This window comes from Eleutherodactylus coqui, chromosome 11 (assembly GCF_035609145.1).
Source record: "Eleutherodactylus coqui strain aEleCoq1 chromosome 11, aEleCoq1.hap1, whole genome shotgun sequence".
Classification (NCBI taxonomy): Eukaryota; Metazoa; Chordata; class Amphibia; order Anura; family Eleutherodactylidae; genus Eleutherodactylus; species Eleutherodactylus coqui.
The window spans coordinates 96,058,032-96,073,486 of record NC_089847.1 but is presented as its reverse complement, the minus strand read 5'-3'; the positions used below and the strand labels follow the sequence as shown (position 1 = coordinate 96,073,486).

Below are 15,455 nucleotides of genomic sequence, written 5' to 3'. Positions count from 1 at the left end.
CCAGACTGTGAATCAGCGGCTGCCAGGGACCGCTTCCATGAGATCAGCGGCTGTCAGGACTTTATAAAGCCCGGCCAAGTTATAAATAGCATCTAGTGGCCGTCCCATAGGGGGCGCTACGCCATACATACAGCACTATGGTAGAATGCATCTATGGGTTTACACCAGCAGATCAGCGGAGGGCGAATACCCGGCACCCCCGCCAATTAGTGCACGGGGTCCGTGTGACATTAAAGTTACAAGGCCGCTGTAAGAAGCACCTCTACCCCCCCCCCCCCCCCCCCCCCACTCCCATGCCCCTCAAGGCTTCCTGTCCCTGCTGACAGCTTACTGTTATCACTGGGCTAGAAGTAGAAATGGCTTTGCCAGGACTCTTACAATTGATGCCCTCAGGTCCTCACTAGTTGATCGGCGGGATCCCTACGGATCGCCAGCCCGCTGCCAACATTGCAGTAGCCCACTTTTGTACTACAGGCCTAGTTTCCACTGAATTTAATAGCTGTGCCTACAGTACCCACCTGGACAGCCGCAATATGTCAGTGCCATGCGGGCAGGACTGCCCATACTGACAGCAGGGATCCCGAGCAGCGGACCCCCGGCGATCAGCTATCCGAATGAAGATAGGTTATCAATAGTGAAAGTCCCAGAAAAGTCCTTTTGTGAACCTTTTGTTACTGATCTTCGAATCGCTGTATTACATTACTTTTCAGCATACCGCATTAGTAAGTTCCCTATAGAAGTCAATGTTCTTTTATTAGGACTTAAGGCCCGTTTACATGCAAAGATGATCACTCAAAATTCGTTCAAAAGATAGGGAGAATCACAGTTTAAGCAATAGTTTGCATAAGCTGCTAATGAGTACTAATGCACCTAGCAGCTTATTACCTTCATTGGCATGTAAATGAAGCAGCCTCCAGAGCTGTATGCAGAGAACAGCAGATAGTCTTTTATCTGCATACAGTCCCTTTGTTCTACCATGTGGCTGGAAGCTGAATACAATGTAATCAGAACTTCCGTGGAGAACACAGAGTGAGATCTCTGCCATCGGCTCTCCAGCCAAATGATGGATTTTATGCTCACCTAAAAAATCATCATTCAGCCAAAAAGTAAAAGATGGTAGCATTTACAGAGAACAATTATTGCTCACAACAGAGATAATTGTTGCGTGTAAATGGGCCTTTACCCTGATGCAATGTGGTGTATTTACAGTTCCGGTCAAAACTATGTCAAGAGGCTATATAAAAAGTAGGATGAGTATTGACTTCAAAGGGGGTTGTACCAACACAACTGTACAGCCAGCAACACACATAGATGATCTGTGAGACCGTCAGTACAGGACAATGCAGAGACCGTATGTTTCTGAATGGTCAGCATTCCATCCAAACGTAGCAAAACTATATGACCTCTTCAGTGGGTAGAGACACGATTGTAGGCGACTTGTGCGACCTGCTGAGATTTACGGACAAACCGCATGGAAGATCCTGCGCAAACAGCGGAGCCAAAAAAGGAAAAGAACAAAAAAAAGAAACGGGTGCTAAAACTGAAAATACAGAAAATACCTAAAACACTCAGAACTAATACCAATTAGACCTCAACACGACCGAACGTCAATGACGGAATCCACGATAGTCACCGATCACAAACTGCTACATAACACAACAGTAACACTTTGTAACGCCCATCATTAAGATAGCGGGGTTAAATGGCAGCGTCTTATGTGAATGACCATAAGAGGTTGTGAAAAGCTGGCGGTTTTGCAAAAAATGCATCATTTTGACAGGTTTGAAGTAAAAACGTAAACACTTTACAATTCCTTAGGGGTTTAAAACCTACTTTTCATGGCGATCACATACACAAATGTGACATCTCAGAGTCCGCCTGCGACGGAGATGGTGCTTCATCCTCCACGGAAAGCATACAGGGAGGTATAGAACGCTCCATAGGCTCCAAAATTACTTTTATATTACCCTATGGAACTGGCAGGACGCCAGGAAGCGGTCATATGCAAGAGGCCTTAAAGCGACCCTGCAGCCGGGAGCTCAAAACTGATCTAAGCCAATACCTGCAGGGGGTGATCACACGCCATTTATCCATCCTCATTGCTCCTTAGGGCTTACAAGTGCCATATCAAACTGAAGGTTCTCATATTGCGCTCGCCCGTGTGAATGTAGCCCTAGACTTCTGACACACTAACTAGGAGTGTAAGCTGCGTTGACGCAACTCGGCTCGGCCAGCACGAGGGCCACGAGGACATAAGGTTTTTTCGTGTCGGCCAAAGAACGTCCAATGTGCCTAGTTTCGCAGGTCTTTAAGGGTTTGTCCACCCGTGTTGCTATCTGGATGGACAGCACACACTAGAGGCAGCCCGGTTATCTCCCATTACTTGCATTTTTAGCTCAACTTTATTAGGAAGAGCTGTGCTCTGACTGCAGTTCAGCTACACTGCCTAGCTTGAAGCAGTCTGAGACACACCCCTTGTCTCCTTATTGGTTCAGGCTGCTTCCTCTGCAAGGGGGCGTTTCCCAGACTACCTCAAACTAGGCACTGTAGCTAAACTGAAGTCACAGAGTACAACTCTTCCTAATTGGGTTGACCTAAAAAAAGACAACTAAGGAACAAAATGGGAAAAGAACTTAGTAGCATGTGATCCTCCCCTGTAACTTGTATATCAGTTTAGAGCTCCAGACTGAAGGGTTGCTTTAAATCTATCAATGCATCCTGGCTTAGAAGATAGATTTGTGAATTAGGGAAAAGAAATCAAAGTGGTCGTCCTGTTACACCCATGTCGCCCATAAGACATGCCTGTGTGAACTGAATGGGTTATTGTCATACAAACGTGCGATTCGACAACAAATGTATGGTTTAGGCATTGGTCACATGGCAACAGCCTGTTGAAAATAAGAACCACCCCTGAAACACAGACCATTTTGCCGGAGAAGTACATGGCCAACTAATGACTTTCTCTGCAACGGTTGCTCCACGGGAAGGTAGTTTTACATAGCGGCCATTCAGATGGGGCATGGACAGGGGTTTTCTGGAGAACCATTTTTAGGTGTACGACGAGTAAAAATCCCCCTCGCAGCATTTGATACTAATACAGCGGTGTACGTGGTCCTACTCACTATTTACACAAGGAGACAGGAAGCGTCCAGCACCGCGGCAGAGGCGGTCTAGTTCCATCGCCTACGTAGAACTAGAGAGGAGCATGAAGTTGTCTGCACCGGAGTTATAAACTCTCTCACACACAGTGGGTTTTGTAAAAATGCCAGGGTTTTTTTCATGGTGTTGTTCTTGGCCCAAACTATTGTGGTCAAATGTTCCACCAAGACTGCGTTCCCACGTAAGGTACCGGCTCACAGCTAGGGCTTCGCTCAGCCACGGCTGCCAATAGCCGCACGATCTCGTCCACCTTAGCGGAGAGATCGTGGTTCCATTGGCAGTTGTGGTCGTAGCAATGTCTTACTGCTACAAAATCTCGCAATTTTGTAGCCCATGTGATCGAGGACTTAGGGCTCTGTTCGCACGGGCAAGACTGCATTGCCGCGAGAAAAATCAGTGATATCGCTGCGGTTCCTAGTGAGGATACCGTGGTTTTGTGGCGCTACAAAGTCACATGTGGTGCTACAAAGTTGGGGGTTGGCTTGAAATATAAGCCCTAGCTGCATAAAAAGTAAGTACACATCAGCTGGAAGTGCTGTCCATGGCTCCGCTGCAGCTTCTTCCCGGGTCCCCTGCGCTGATCTTCTTCATCTGTTCTGGCTGGGAAGTGAAAAATCCCCATCTCCTGGAAGTGCTGGTTGTGATTGGCTGACGCTTGGCCAATCAGAGCCAGTGCTCGATGAATGGCTGTGATTGGTTCTTCGAGCGCTGGCTGTGATTGGCCAAGTGTCAGCCAATTAAAGGCAGCGCTTTCAGGAGGCGTGATTTTTCAATCCCCAGCCAGAAACGATGAAGGAGAATAGTGGCAGGGGAGAAGATGTGCCGGAGATGACAGCGCTTCTAAGGTGATATATATTTTTTTTACATTTTTTCCTTGCAGCCAGGGCTTAGATTAGGGCTTTGACAGTAGGAATCCCCTGGCGCGGCTGTCACTGCTGCAGCAGAGGATCAAAGAGTTCTCCCATTGCTTTCGAGGCGGACGGTGCTATGCCGACGGCCCCATTAAGTACAATGGGCGATCTTGCAGAAAGATAGATGTGTTCCCCGCAAATCAAAAGAATGGCATTCATATTTGTGCATCTTGCATCGTATAAATCTAGTGTGATTTGCCCGCCAGTGTTCAGGCAGCCCAAAGCTGGGAGATTGTACTTTTGACTGGACCGGCATGCTCCTATTTAATGGCCAAGGCGTATATAAGGAAGTCAGTGGGCAGACATACCCGGCTGTGTGACAGCGGCACCTATTTTAGAGAGCAGTTTGTTATATGTAAAGAGTTGGTCTTACTGAGCAGAGACTTTCTTCTATACGCGGCATACGGGCATTCATGAGTCGCCACCCTTCCTGCCGTACGGAACAACAAAACAAACAACACACCATGCATTGTGTGGCCACAATAGGGCCGCCGCGGCTTCCTTCCAGCCTGTAAGACAGCTGCTGCCCCAGATCTGGAGGGGAGAAGAGGATGCAGACTTCTAGACCCGCTCAAGGGTCCAGCAAGGATACAACTAACAGCATCAATTGAGGGATAACCCCGAAATATACAAAGGTGCCCCTATAGGCCAACATCGCTCTGGTGGGATGGGACTGCATGCATTACATCAGAGATTATACACAACCTCATGTGCAGATATAGTGCTGGAAACTGTAGTTCTACTAGTTACACAATGCCCTTGCGCCACTGCCAGTCATCCACTAGGGGCATCTGTCTTCAAGGAGCATTCCCATCTCAGCTAGTTATCGCCTTATCCACATGATAGGACAAGACTTGCTGATCAGTGGGTATCGGACCGCGGGGACCTCCACAGATCAAGAGATCGCCCCTTATTTTGGTTATGCGGTGGCTGCGCATGTCAGCTTACTTTGATGGGAATTGCTGGAGATAATGCTTCGGTAATGTCCGATGGTCCCACTGGCATGGTAAGCACACATGCACGACCACCACTGTCAAAATTACGGGACATGTGCGGGTGAATTCTTCATATTGGTGGGGGTTCCAATAGTTGAACTACCATTGATCGGAAAGTGATCATCTCTCCTGTGGATAGGGGAGAACTTGCCGAGATGGGAATACCCCTTTAAGGTGTCCATATACCTTCAATAGCCATCAGTTGAATGTTGAGAAGAGGAAGCTGTACTACTCTGGGGGAAGCTTAACGCCAGGGGTGGTGGGACAAGAAGATGGGATGTTGAAACTCAGCAGTCTGATCCTTCTTTTCCCCACCACGATCTGTTAAGAGGCTCCCATACATGCCAGGGAGTTGCCCAGCTCCGCCAAAATCGATGGGTTCTGCCAACCAGACTAATGTGGAAGCAGGATCTTAAGAGTAAGGCCATAAAGGGCAGCACCGGACGGAAACAGTGTTTGCTTCACTGCACCATCGGTAAGCCGTGCCCCTTCATTCTGTTCTCCAATGTGGAGGGCACTAGGACAACATGGCTGGTCCCAAGAGCTTGCAGTCTCTTAGGGACAACATGCAGCTGTTTGCGTTTCTTCTTATTTCAATCTCTTTAGTTTCTTAACTTTGGGACAACTTACACCAACAGTAGCTAGAAAAAGTTTGTAAGACACTAAACAACAGAGGAGCAGGTGGGGCCGCGGGGGGTGCAGGTCTGTACTCATCAGTGGGTGAGCACACCTCATTGTTGGTGCCCTGGGCACATGTGCCATGATGTTTGCACCTTGGCTGTGGGATGCGCTCAATTATAATAAGAAACAATATTTGTAGGGAAAGAACTCCAGGATGTTCTGTTACAGCATGTTCTGTACACCTCGGATGTACAAGCCTGGCGCACATTCTGCCATCTAGTCTTCAAATCTGACATGCAGAGCATGCTGCGGTTTACGAAAACCAGGGATGAAAAAAAAAAAAAGGAAAAAATTATTGATTAAAAGCTGGCATACAAAAAAGTAAAGGGGTTATCTGGTGAGCTCTAACTGACTTACAACCACCCCCAGAGCTGTACTCCCCCTCCTCTGCAGTGGGAATCCAGCGCTGGAGCCCCGCTGTCCTCCCAGTGATTGTTGTGGAAGGTGATGTCACCGGATATCACCAATCAAAGGGTGTGTAGGGTCACCGCCCGTTCTCCTGGCATCAACACTTACATCCTGGGCACCATGATGCCAGAAGTTCAGAAAGGAGACACTGTGGCCTCTGATTGGCTGCAGTGATCAGGTGATTTCCACTGACATCATCCGCCACAAGAGAGGAAGGCAGGACAACAGCGCCGAATCCATGCAGTAGAGGGCAGCCAAGTACAGCTCTGGTTGTTATATTAACCCTTTCCAATCCCCTGTCTGACGTCTTCAGACATTCTGATTGACGGCTGTACAGCTCTGATGTCAGAAGACGTCCGGCTGGGTATTCTTACTGTAGATCACTGGCCCCTCTGTTCTGGGGGGGAGGGGGGGCTCTCCAGCATGTCCCACACTGCCATACTGGCTCTAGCCAGCAGATGGCGCCATTGTATAATTGCAGAAAGAGAAACCCTCCTAGGAAACCCTGAATCCAAAATCAGATTGAAAAGGGTTAAAGCAGTTAGCGCTACTGCAGCAATGTTGTCCGGAAACATTTAAGGCTGGGTCACATCAGAACAGATTTGCTGCAGAATTTCCGTGCGGATTGTCCGCCAGCAGCTCCTAATCTCGGGATCATCCAGCAAAGTGGACGAGATTTTGCAAAAATTTCGTCCACACGATGCGGCCAATCCGTTGCGGACAAACGGTGCAAAAACGCCTATGCGTTGCGGAAATAAATACACGTCAAATTTTTTTTTTTTTTTGCGCAGAAAAAAAAAATGATGATCCAAAATGTAACAAAACATAATTGCTTGTTACATAAAACTACATTAAAAGCTTCAGAAACAAACGGCATTTTCTTTATCTTCAAACAAGCGTTACAGGCTAATGCCCACGGACGGATTTCTGCCGCGTTCCACCGCAGCTATTAGGCTCCTTTGAACCTCGTAGCTTTCTGCCTGTCGGCGCTCACATACGTGATTCTGCAGTGGATTTCCGCTGCAGGAAAAAAAAAATATTTTTTTAATCGCGGCATGTGCTATCTCACCGTGTTTTTCCGCATGGCTGCATGAAAAAAAAAACCTGCATTGAACACGGATACTGATGTGCTTTTGCCGTGTTATTCGCACACCCCGGTTTCTGTGTTGTAACAAAACGGTTGTTGCTTCGACTTCTTTGCGGTTTTCTGTGCACATAAAAAAATGGATGCAACATGGACGTAAAAAAGGCATCCAAACCGCTCATACATGCGCAGGGACAGCGGTGCGGCTTTTTACTGACCAAACCTGCATATATCTGTGAATAAGCCCTTAAAGCCGCCCCGTGCGTGACGGAGGCCGTAAAGTCACAAAGTAGCCATAATGGTGTAAAGACGTCTTGTTACGAGCGCAGAGCTGGCAAGCCTTAGTCTGAATGAAGCAGCGGTCGATGTCTACCGTCCGTTCTCAACGTCCAACCTGGTGTCTATTGATCCTCCTTATAATACACCGGTGAGGCGGCACAAACATGGCGGCCAACCCAATTACATCCCATGTTCTCCCACTTCTGTTTTTACAGGAATATCCTCTTTATAGGGTGTCCAAGAGTAGCAGTTCTTCTAAGACCAGATGTGCTGCGTAAAGGGGTCGTGCCAAGATTAAAAGTTATCCCCTATCCACATTATACTGGATAGCCATCTGATCACTGGGACCCCCACAGATCATAAGAGCGGGGGGTCCCAGCTGTAGACCCCCACAGCTTATAAAGTTATCCAGAATCCTGTGGTTAGATGACTTTCAATCTTGCCCAAATCCCTTTAAATTAGTTGTCTCATCACAGGCTCTTTAGATTGGGAGCCGCCTTGAGTCTGCTGAGTTGCAGTGGTCAGTTTTGACCGCGACATCTAAGTAGTTAACAGTCATAAATGGAGCAAACTGATAGCGGGCACTGCTAGTGGCTATCAGCTGTTAAAAAAAACCAGATACCCACTGGGCATGGAGCGGGTAGGCTCCTGAGCGCCGATGCTGCATCATGACCCGATGAAACTGAATGTGGTCACATTGCGACTCACAAGCTACTGCAACCATGGCCCTACAATGCCAAGAAACTGAAATCTGCTGGATTTTCCAGAGATTGTTGCAGTAAGGCCTCCTTCACACGGGCGACAGGGCATCGCCACCAGAAAATCGCAGCGATATTGCATCGCTGCTCCGTGCGATACCGCTGCATCTTCTCGCAACAATGCCGCGATTTTGTAGTGCTACAAGTCAGATGTGGCGCTACAAAGGCAAGCAACTCTCCTGCACTGTCTGGGGCGCCGCAGCAGCTTCTCCACGGGTCCCGACACGGTTTCTCTTCTTCATCTTCTGGCCGGGGATTGAAGAATCCCCGCCTCCTGGAAGCGCTGGCTGTGATTGGCTGATGCTTAGCCAATCATAGCCACTGCTCGATGAATGACTAGCAATGCCGCGAAATCCGCAACCTTTCCGCAATGTCAATTGCAAAAGGGCTGTGGATTGGTCGGCTTCCATTGACTTCAATAGAAGCCGTCCGTGTGGAATCTGCGCAAGAATGGAGCATGCTGCCTTTTTCCATCAGCAAGTGGAAACCCCAATTGGTTTCTGCTCGTGTGCATGAAGAATCACTTTTACGCGGCATGCTACGGGCGGTATTTGCTGTGGAATCCGGAGGCGGAACCCCACTCCGAATTGCAAAAATTTTAAACAGCCCGTGTGATTTCCCCCTTACTAGTGATGATTATAGGATCCTGTCACACAGCTATAATGAAGGAGATCATATTACATCCTCCGGACCGTATACTCATGGTCTGTAGCTTATTTAGGATAATGTAGAGGGTAATGATAATTATGCTGTCCTCCTAGCAGGAAGAAATGGTACTGATCATGTGATGCATTATGGGATTACTAGCATGGAGAAAGTAGAGAGAAATCTAAAAAGAAGGATGGTGGCTGATAAGCATCAGACAGGAGGCTGCACTGCATGGAAGGAACTGCAATATACACATACAGTAGTGTTACAGTAATTAGGTGAGGAGTGCAGGCATAATATGTTTTGGTTGGAGAGGCCCTTTTAAGCCATAAACAATGTATCCCTTGACCTAAAATAAAAAGTCCAGCAATCATAGAGGTTTTATACCGCATATATTTATAATAACACCCACAGGACAGGTCACCAATAGCTGACTGGCGGGAGTTTGCCAGCCCAGAACCCAAATGATCAGCTATTCGCTAGGTCTGCTGTCACCCTGTTTGGAGCAGAAATCCAGTACAGTGGCTCCGAACATTCTGCAGTGGTCTGGCATGGTATTGCAGACACAGGTCCAATTGAAACGAGTGGCAGCTATACAACAGCAAACTACCCCACTGATCAGCCATGGATCGGTCTTTAATGTTTAATACCAGGAAAACTCCTTTAAGAGTGCAATGGCCGAGCACTACAGCACATATTACCCTCTATATATATAGACCAAACCACGCCATCTATTCCTAAATTGACCTGCCCCCTGGTGGTTACGCACCTGCCCATAAGCAGGGTTTAGTCCAATGCCGGTATGCATCGGTCAGCTCTGGAAAAGTCATTTCCAGTATTATATAACAATACCAGAAGCTCCGCTCCAGGATGTGGCTCCGGACAAACAGGAGGAAGAAGAGGTTTTATGGTCACATGGCCAATAACTTACAACTACAGCCAGCCCACACCCAACTCCGGGGAGAAAAAAGTTGATGCAAAAGTTTTTTGAAAGTCTTCATACTTGCAATAAGTTGAATAGATTGCATTTCCCTGCTGCAGGTAACGACTTTGCTTCCACGCCTTTTCAGCAGCCTATAGAGCGGCAAATAACCCCCAGAACAAATGCCGACGCAACACCCAGCCATCGTAGGCGTTGTGCACCATATGGCAGCACACTGTGGGATGGATGATATATGGCGTCACATTGTTTTAGGATACGATGTGCGCACAAAGTCCTAAAGATGGCCGCACACACTGGACACATGTTGCCGACTTCATTGGAATTGGCCAACCGTCTCATGTGTTATGGCGCTGTTCAGACTCTCCCCGGGAAAGAAGGATCAAGGACCTTGGGTTTCAACATGTCCTTCCTTATCACAGAAGATAAGAGGCGTCTGGTAATGGTTTTCTCATCTCTCAGCTGTTTGCTGAGACGAGGGTATAGATGCATACAGGAGTCGGCTAGCAAGGATGTATAGTCCTATGCAGTCCTTCACCCTTAAAGGGGTTGTCCAACATAGACGTTTATCACCTATCCATAGGATAGATGCTATAAGTCCTATCAATGGGGGTCTCGTTGCTGTACCCCCCCCCCCTTCCCCAATTGATCCTGATAATGAAGGGGTCCTGTGTCTCTCTCTCTCCTCCTTGTTGACACCACGAGCAGTGAGGAGGAGACTGAATGGAGCAATGATGGCGCATGCACAGTACTTACTCCACTCATCTTCAATGGAGTTGCTGGAGATAGTCAAAAGCTTGAACTTGGCTATTTCCATCAGCGCCATGGAGGGGCGCCACACCTGCAACCATCGCTGGATTCAACTTCCACGTCATTGAGGAGCCCGCAGTGATGAAAAAAGGAGACATGAGACCCCTGTTCTTGGGATCGGTAATGCCTCAGTAGCGAGCCCCCCCAAGATCAGACTTATGGGTAGGTGATAAGTCAGTCCTGGTACAACCCCTTTAAGGGTTTCGATGCTCATTAACATGAGATGGATCACATGTGACCAGACAGGATGAGCAGAAGTGGACCTAATCCTCCACGGTGTGCTGTAGGGGTAAGGAAGGGTATCGTTTCTCCTTAAGGAGAGCACCTATAAAGTGAGCGAGGAGACTTATAAGGTCGTGCATGCTCCTCTGGGAAATATGCAAATAAGGAAGATGGAATAATACCTCTGTAGCGCCACCTATAGGAAGGCAATCAATAAATCAAGAACAAGTCCATGTCAGCCTTATAACAATGACTCGGTCTGTGTATGGTATTCTGGCTTGGTTTTCAATTCCCAGTCATTGTAATAAGGATGACATTGATGTGCAGCAATGCTTCTTCCAATAGGTGGCGCTGCAGAGGTGTTGTTCCATCTTCCCTGTAAGGATAAGGACACACACAGAGGCTGCCATTGAGACAATAAGAGATTACCTATGAGTTAGCCAGTGTATCTGCATCCAAATAGTAGAACTCAAGAGGTCAACTGAGGACCAACAGTTACCGAGCCGCCATTACCACCAATCAGAGGCCCCACATGATACAACTGCACCAGTTCAACGTACTTCATGCACGGCCGATGCCACCGGACAGGAAAGTATATATATAGCTGGAAACCACAGAAAAGGGAACCAGATGCTGGAGGGATCATAAGTAGAGGGATGCCTTCTAAAGGTCTAGAGGCGGGAGGAGCGGAGAAGTTCTTCTGCCTCTCAGTAGGGATAACAGGGCTCCATTAGATCACACTACCATCTATTGCTCCTGTCAGCCACCTAGTAGATACATCCCATCCCAAGGGACGGCAAGCACCATCTAGTTTGGACCTGTGCAAGGTCTACACGCCACCATATCAGAAGTTATCTATCTCTGTGCAAAGTCAGCGCATGCAGCAAGTATGGAGGATTTCATGAAGCTGGAACCATCGATGAACAATTCTGCAATGTCGAAGGCAAAAGTGAACTGAAAACCGCCTGTGACGCTTCTGCCTGCAGTGGGGTCCCGTGCTGCTTCCTGAGCGACGGGACGTGGAATTAGTTATGTAACATGCGGTGTAGTTGCTGATGATGGAGAATGTACAAGTGGAACTGAAAGCTTTGAGTCTGTCAGATCCTGTACAAGAGGGGGGAGGGAGAAGACCAAGTATATAGCTGGAGGCCGCAGAGAAAAGTCACCTGCTATAGAACCAGATGCTGGAGGGATCATAAGTAGGGGGATGCCTTCTAAAGGTCTAGAGGCGGGAGGAGCGGAGAAGTTCTTCTGCCTCTTAGTAGAGATAACAGGGCTCCATTAGATCACACTACCATCTATTGCTTATGTCAGCCACCTAGTAGATACAAAGAACCAGATGCTGGAGGGATCATAAGTAGGGGGATGCCTTCTAAAGGTCTAGAGGCGGGAGGAGCGGAAAAGTTCTTCTGCCTCTTAGTTCCATTAGATCACATTACCACCCATTCCTCATTCTCAGCAAGATTAGACGATAAGAGCTGAAGTTGCGAGGCCCTCTGACAGGCAGAGCACCCATTCTTTCTGGTGATCGGTGGGGTCATAGAATAAAGACCACCCCTAACAATCTGAAGGTCAGACTCTCTGTGAGTAAAGTAGAACGATCAGAAGTTGAAGTTTCATGCGTCTCCAAGATTGGCTGTCAGCATTGCAATAAACAGGGATCCGTGCAGAAGCTGCTGCTCCGACCTCCATGTAGTGGCTAGTGCTAGTAACTGCAGGTGTCGGTGAGAGTAGCGTCTGCACTTACAAACACCAGCCACTACACAGGGGTCAGAACTGCAGCTTCTGCTCCGTACCCCCAGGTATTGCGGCACTGAAACCAGGCGCCCAATCAGCTGATCGGTCCCCAGCTGATCAACAATTGATGACCTGTCCTGAGGATAATCAATAGCACTTTGCCTTGAAAACCCCTTTAATAAAAGGTACATGTGAAACTGGGTTTTCTAAACTGGACAACCTCTTAAAGGGATTGTCCTGGCCTTTTACTATTGATTACCTGTCTCAGGATAGCTGATTAGGGATCCGCTGCTTTAAATCCCAGCTGATCGCCAGACCTGCTGTCAGTGCTGATATTGCTGGAAGCAGATAGCGCCGTTTGTATTGCAATGGCCTGATTTGGTACTGCAAGCACAGCTGCCACTGAATTCAGTCATGTTGATTAGCGAGGATCGCGAGCAGCAAACCCCCGCCGATCAGCTACTGATGGGCTATCCTGAGGACATGTGATCAATAGGACCCAATGATAACACTGAGCTGTCAAAACACAGCGGCGGGAATCGTTGTCTTGGGGGGGGGGCACAAACATAGAAGAGCTTCCTGCAGACACACCGGCGGCGAACATATACATAAGGGGGTGTGGTCGATTCTGACAGTTAGCGGCAGCCCGTCAGGCTGTCAAGCGACGTATCCATGGCAACCAGTCAGTCCCAAACGCTCCGCCCGTGTGTTGAGCTGGCAGCAGTTGTGCCGTTCCCATCCGAGCCTGAATTATTAATCAAGAGTTTTCTAAAAATAAGTGTCGCCATCCGTGCGTCCCCTCCGGCGCGGAGCGGGGTGCGTCAATGCAGAACAGCAACGGATAAGGGGCGGCACAACGATCGCCGCCATACATACCAACAACCAAGGCACTTACCCCCCTCCCCATATACTCCATTATAGGCCCTGCATTGTGATAGAACCATGGGCCTCCCCATAGCACACGGCGCCACCAACCGTACCGCCATGTTTTCGGGGGTCCCCGAACTACTCGGTTCCTCCCATAATCCCCATCAACATAGCCCTCCATATCACCCCAAAATAGTCATCACTCCCCCAAAATAGCTATTGGCCTGCAGGTGATGCTGCCCTACGTGCCAGTGACTGCCCTCACTCCACTGCCCCCTAGGGTGCCCTCTGCACTGCCCATCACCTATCACCCCACTGCCCTCTATGATGCCCTGTGAGGCTTACCACAGCAGTCACCCCTCTGCCCTCCATGTTCCCATGACAACCCTTGGCTGCACTCCCCCATAACGTGTCCCCTACAGCCCCTGCCCCCAGCATCACCCCCATGCCCTTCATAGTCCCCCTGCAGCTGCTCCATCCCTGCACCGCCAGCTTACCCCATAAGCCACTCCATGTCTGCTGCCCCCTCCGGCTCAGCTCATCCTCGGTGTCTCCCGCTCCCCGGCTCAGGCTCCGGCTCCGGCGGAAGTAAACACAGCACCGCCCGCAGCACGCACACTTCCGGGTCCGACGTCATCAAGCGGTGCAGCCTGGGAGGTGGGAGCGAGCGGCGCGGGGCATTGTGGGTAGAGCGCTGACAGCTGCGGCGGGTGGGCGGGGCCTCTGCCGCTCTGTAATTGCCATGACTACCTGCAGCCTATAGGGGGGGCTGTGAGTACCAGCATGCGCCCCCCTCCCTGCAGGCTGCTGAGTCATGCATGGTACAGGAGGGGGCTGGGTGACAAACAGCGTCACCAGGTCCTCACCCAGCTTTCCCAGGACCCTGAGCACCACGTGACTAGTCATGTAGTGAAGCTTCCTCCGTCTGTAGGGGCGTATTTACGCAGAATACGCAGAGAATAGGTTCATTCAGATTTCCGTATTTGGCGCACGCATTTCGGTCGTGCAAAAATAAAAGCGCAGCGTGCTCTACTTTCCCGCACATTTGCGCACCCAAGATCTACATAGAAGTCAGTAGGGGCGAAAAGAAAAGCACATAGAACACGCATTGGGTCTAAGCACAAATGTACATGATTTTGGCAAAACGCACAGTGAAATACGCGATGTGCGCGCAAAAGTGCAAGGTTCATCACGCAAAAACGCTACACTCATGCGTGTATACTTCCGCCTGTGTGAAGGGGGCGTTAGGCCGGCCGCACACGGGGGGATTTACATTGCGGAATCTGGATGGGGTGCCCGCCTCCGGGTTCTGCGGCAAATACCGCCCATAACACGCTTTCCGCTCACATAGGAAAAATCGCAGCATGCTCCAGTTTTGAGCGGATTGAAGTCAGTGGAGGCCGTCCGCCCCGCGGCCCGTATGCGGGATCCACGTCATCGCCTAGCGACGGCGCGGGAAAATCTGTACTGCGCATGTCAGCGAGCCGTCCGTGCCATCCACACTACAGAAAAAAGACGACAACTACGGGTACACAGGGTGTAACAGAGTAGAACCCGATGGGTGAGACCCCCGTCCACCAATAGATAGGGGGGCCTGAGTCTCCCCATATGAATGGGGGGTGGGGGACCGCTTGCACATCGCTGCAGCACGAACCTGTATGATTACGGATCCTCAGTGCGCACGTGCCACCACCGCTCTGTTCATACAGGGAAACATGGGCCCCCCATTCTTGTGATCAGCGGGGTCCCCCAATCAGGCACTTACCCCCTTAACTGTTGATACTTGAGCTGTTTTTATGGGACAACCCCTTTTAATGACTTGCGCTTTAGACTGCGTTCACACGTGACGTTTTTTTCTTGCGGTTTTCAACGTCATTATCGGCGCTCCTGTCATCAGCACTCAAATCCTGGCCACCATGATGCCAGCAGTTTGGGGATGTGACACTGTGACCTCTG

The 15,455-nt window shown here is 49.3% G+C and overlaps 1 protein-coding gene across 1 annotated transcript in view; it reads right to left on the bottom strand.

Annotated features, from left to right (window-relative positions):
• MOB2 (MOB kinase activator 2) overlaps window positions 1–14,153 on the bottom strand; it is a 45,536-nt gene extending 31,383 nt beyond the window's left edge. Inside the window, exon 1 of the mRNA XM_066583114.1 lies at window positions 13,997–14,153. Coding sequence (XP_066439211.1) covers window positions 13,997–14,013 — 17 coding nt within the window. The 5' untranslated portion in view covers window positions 14,014–14,153. The remainder of the gene's footprint in view (window positions 1–13,996) is intronic.
• Between the last annotated feature and the right edge of the window lie 1,302 nt (window positions 14,154–15,455).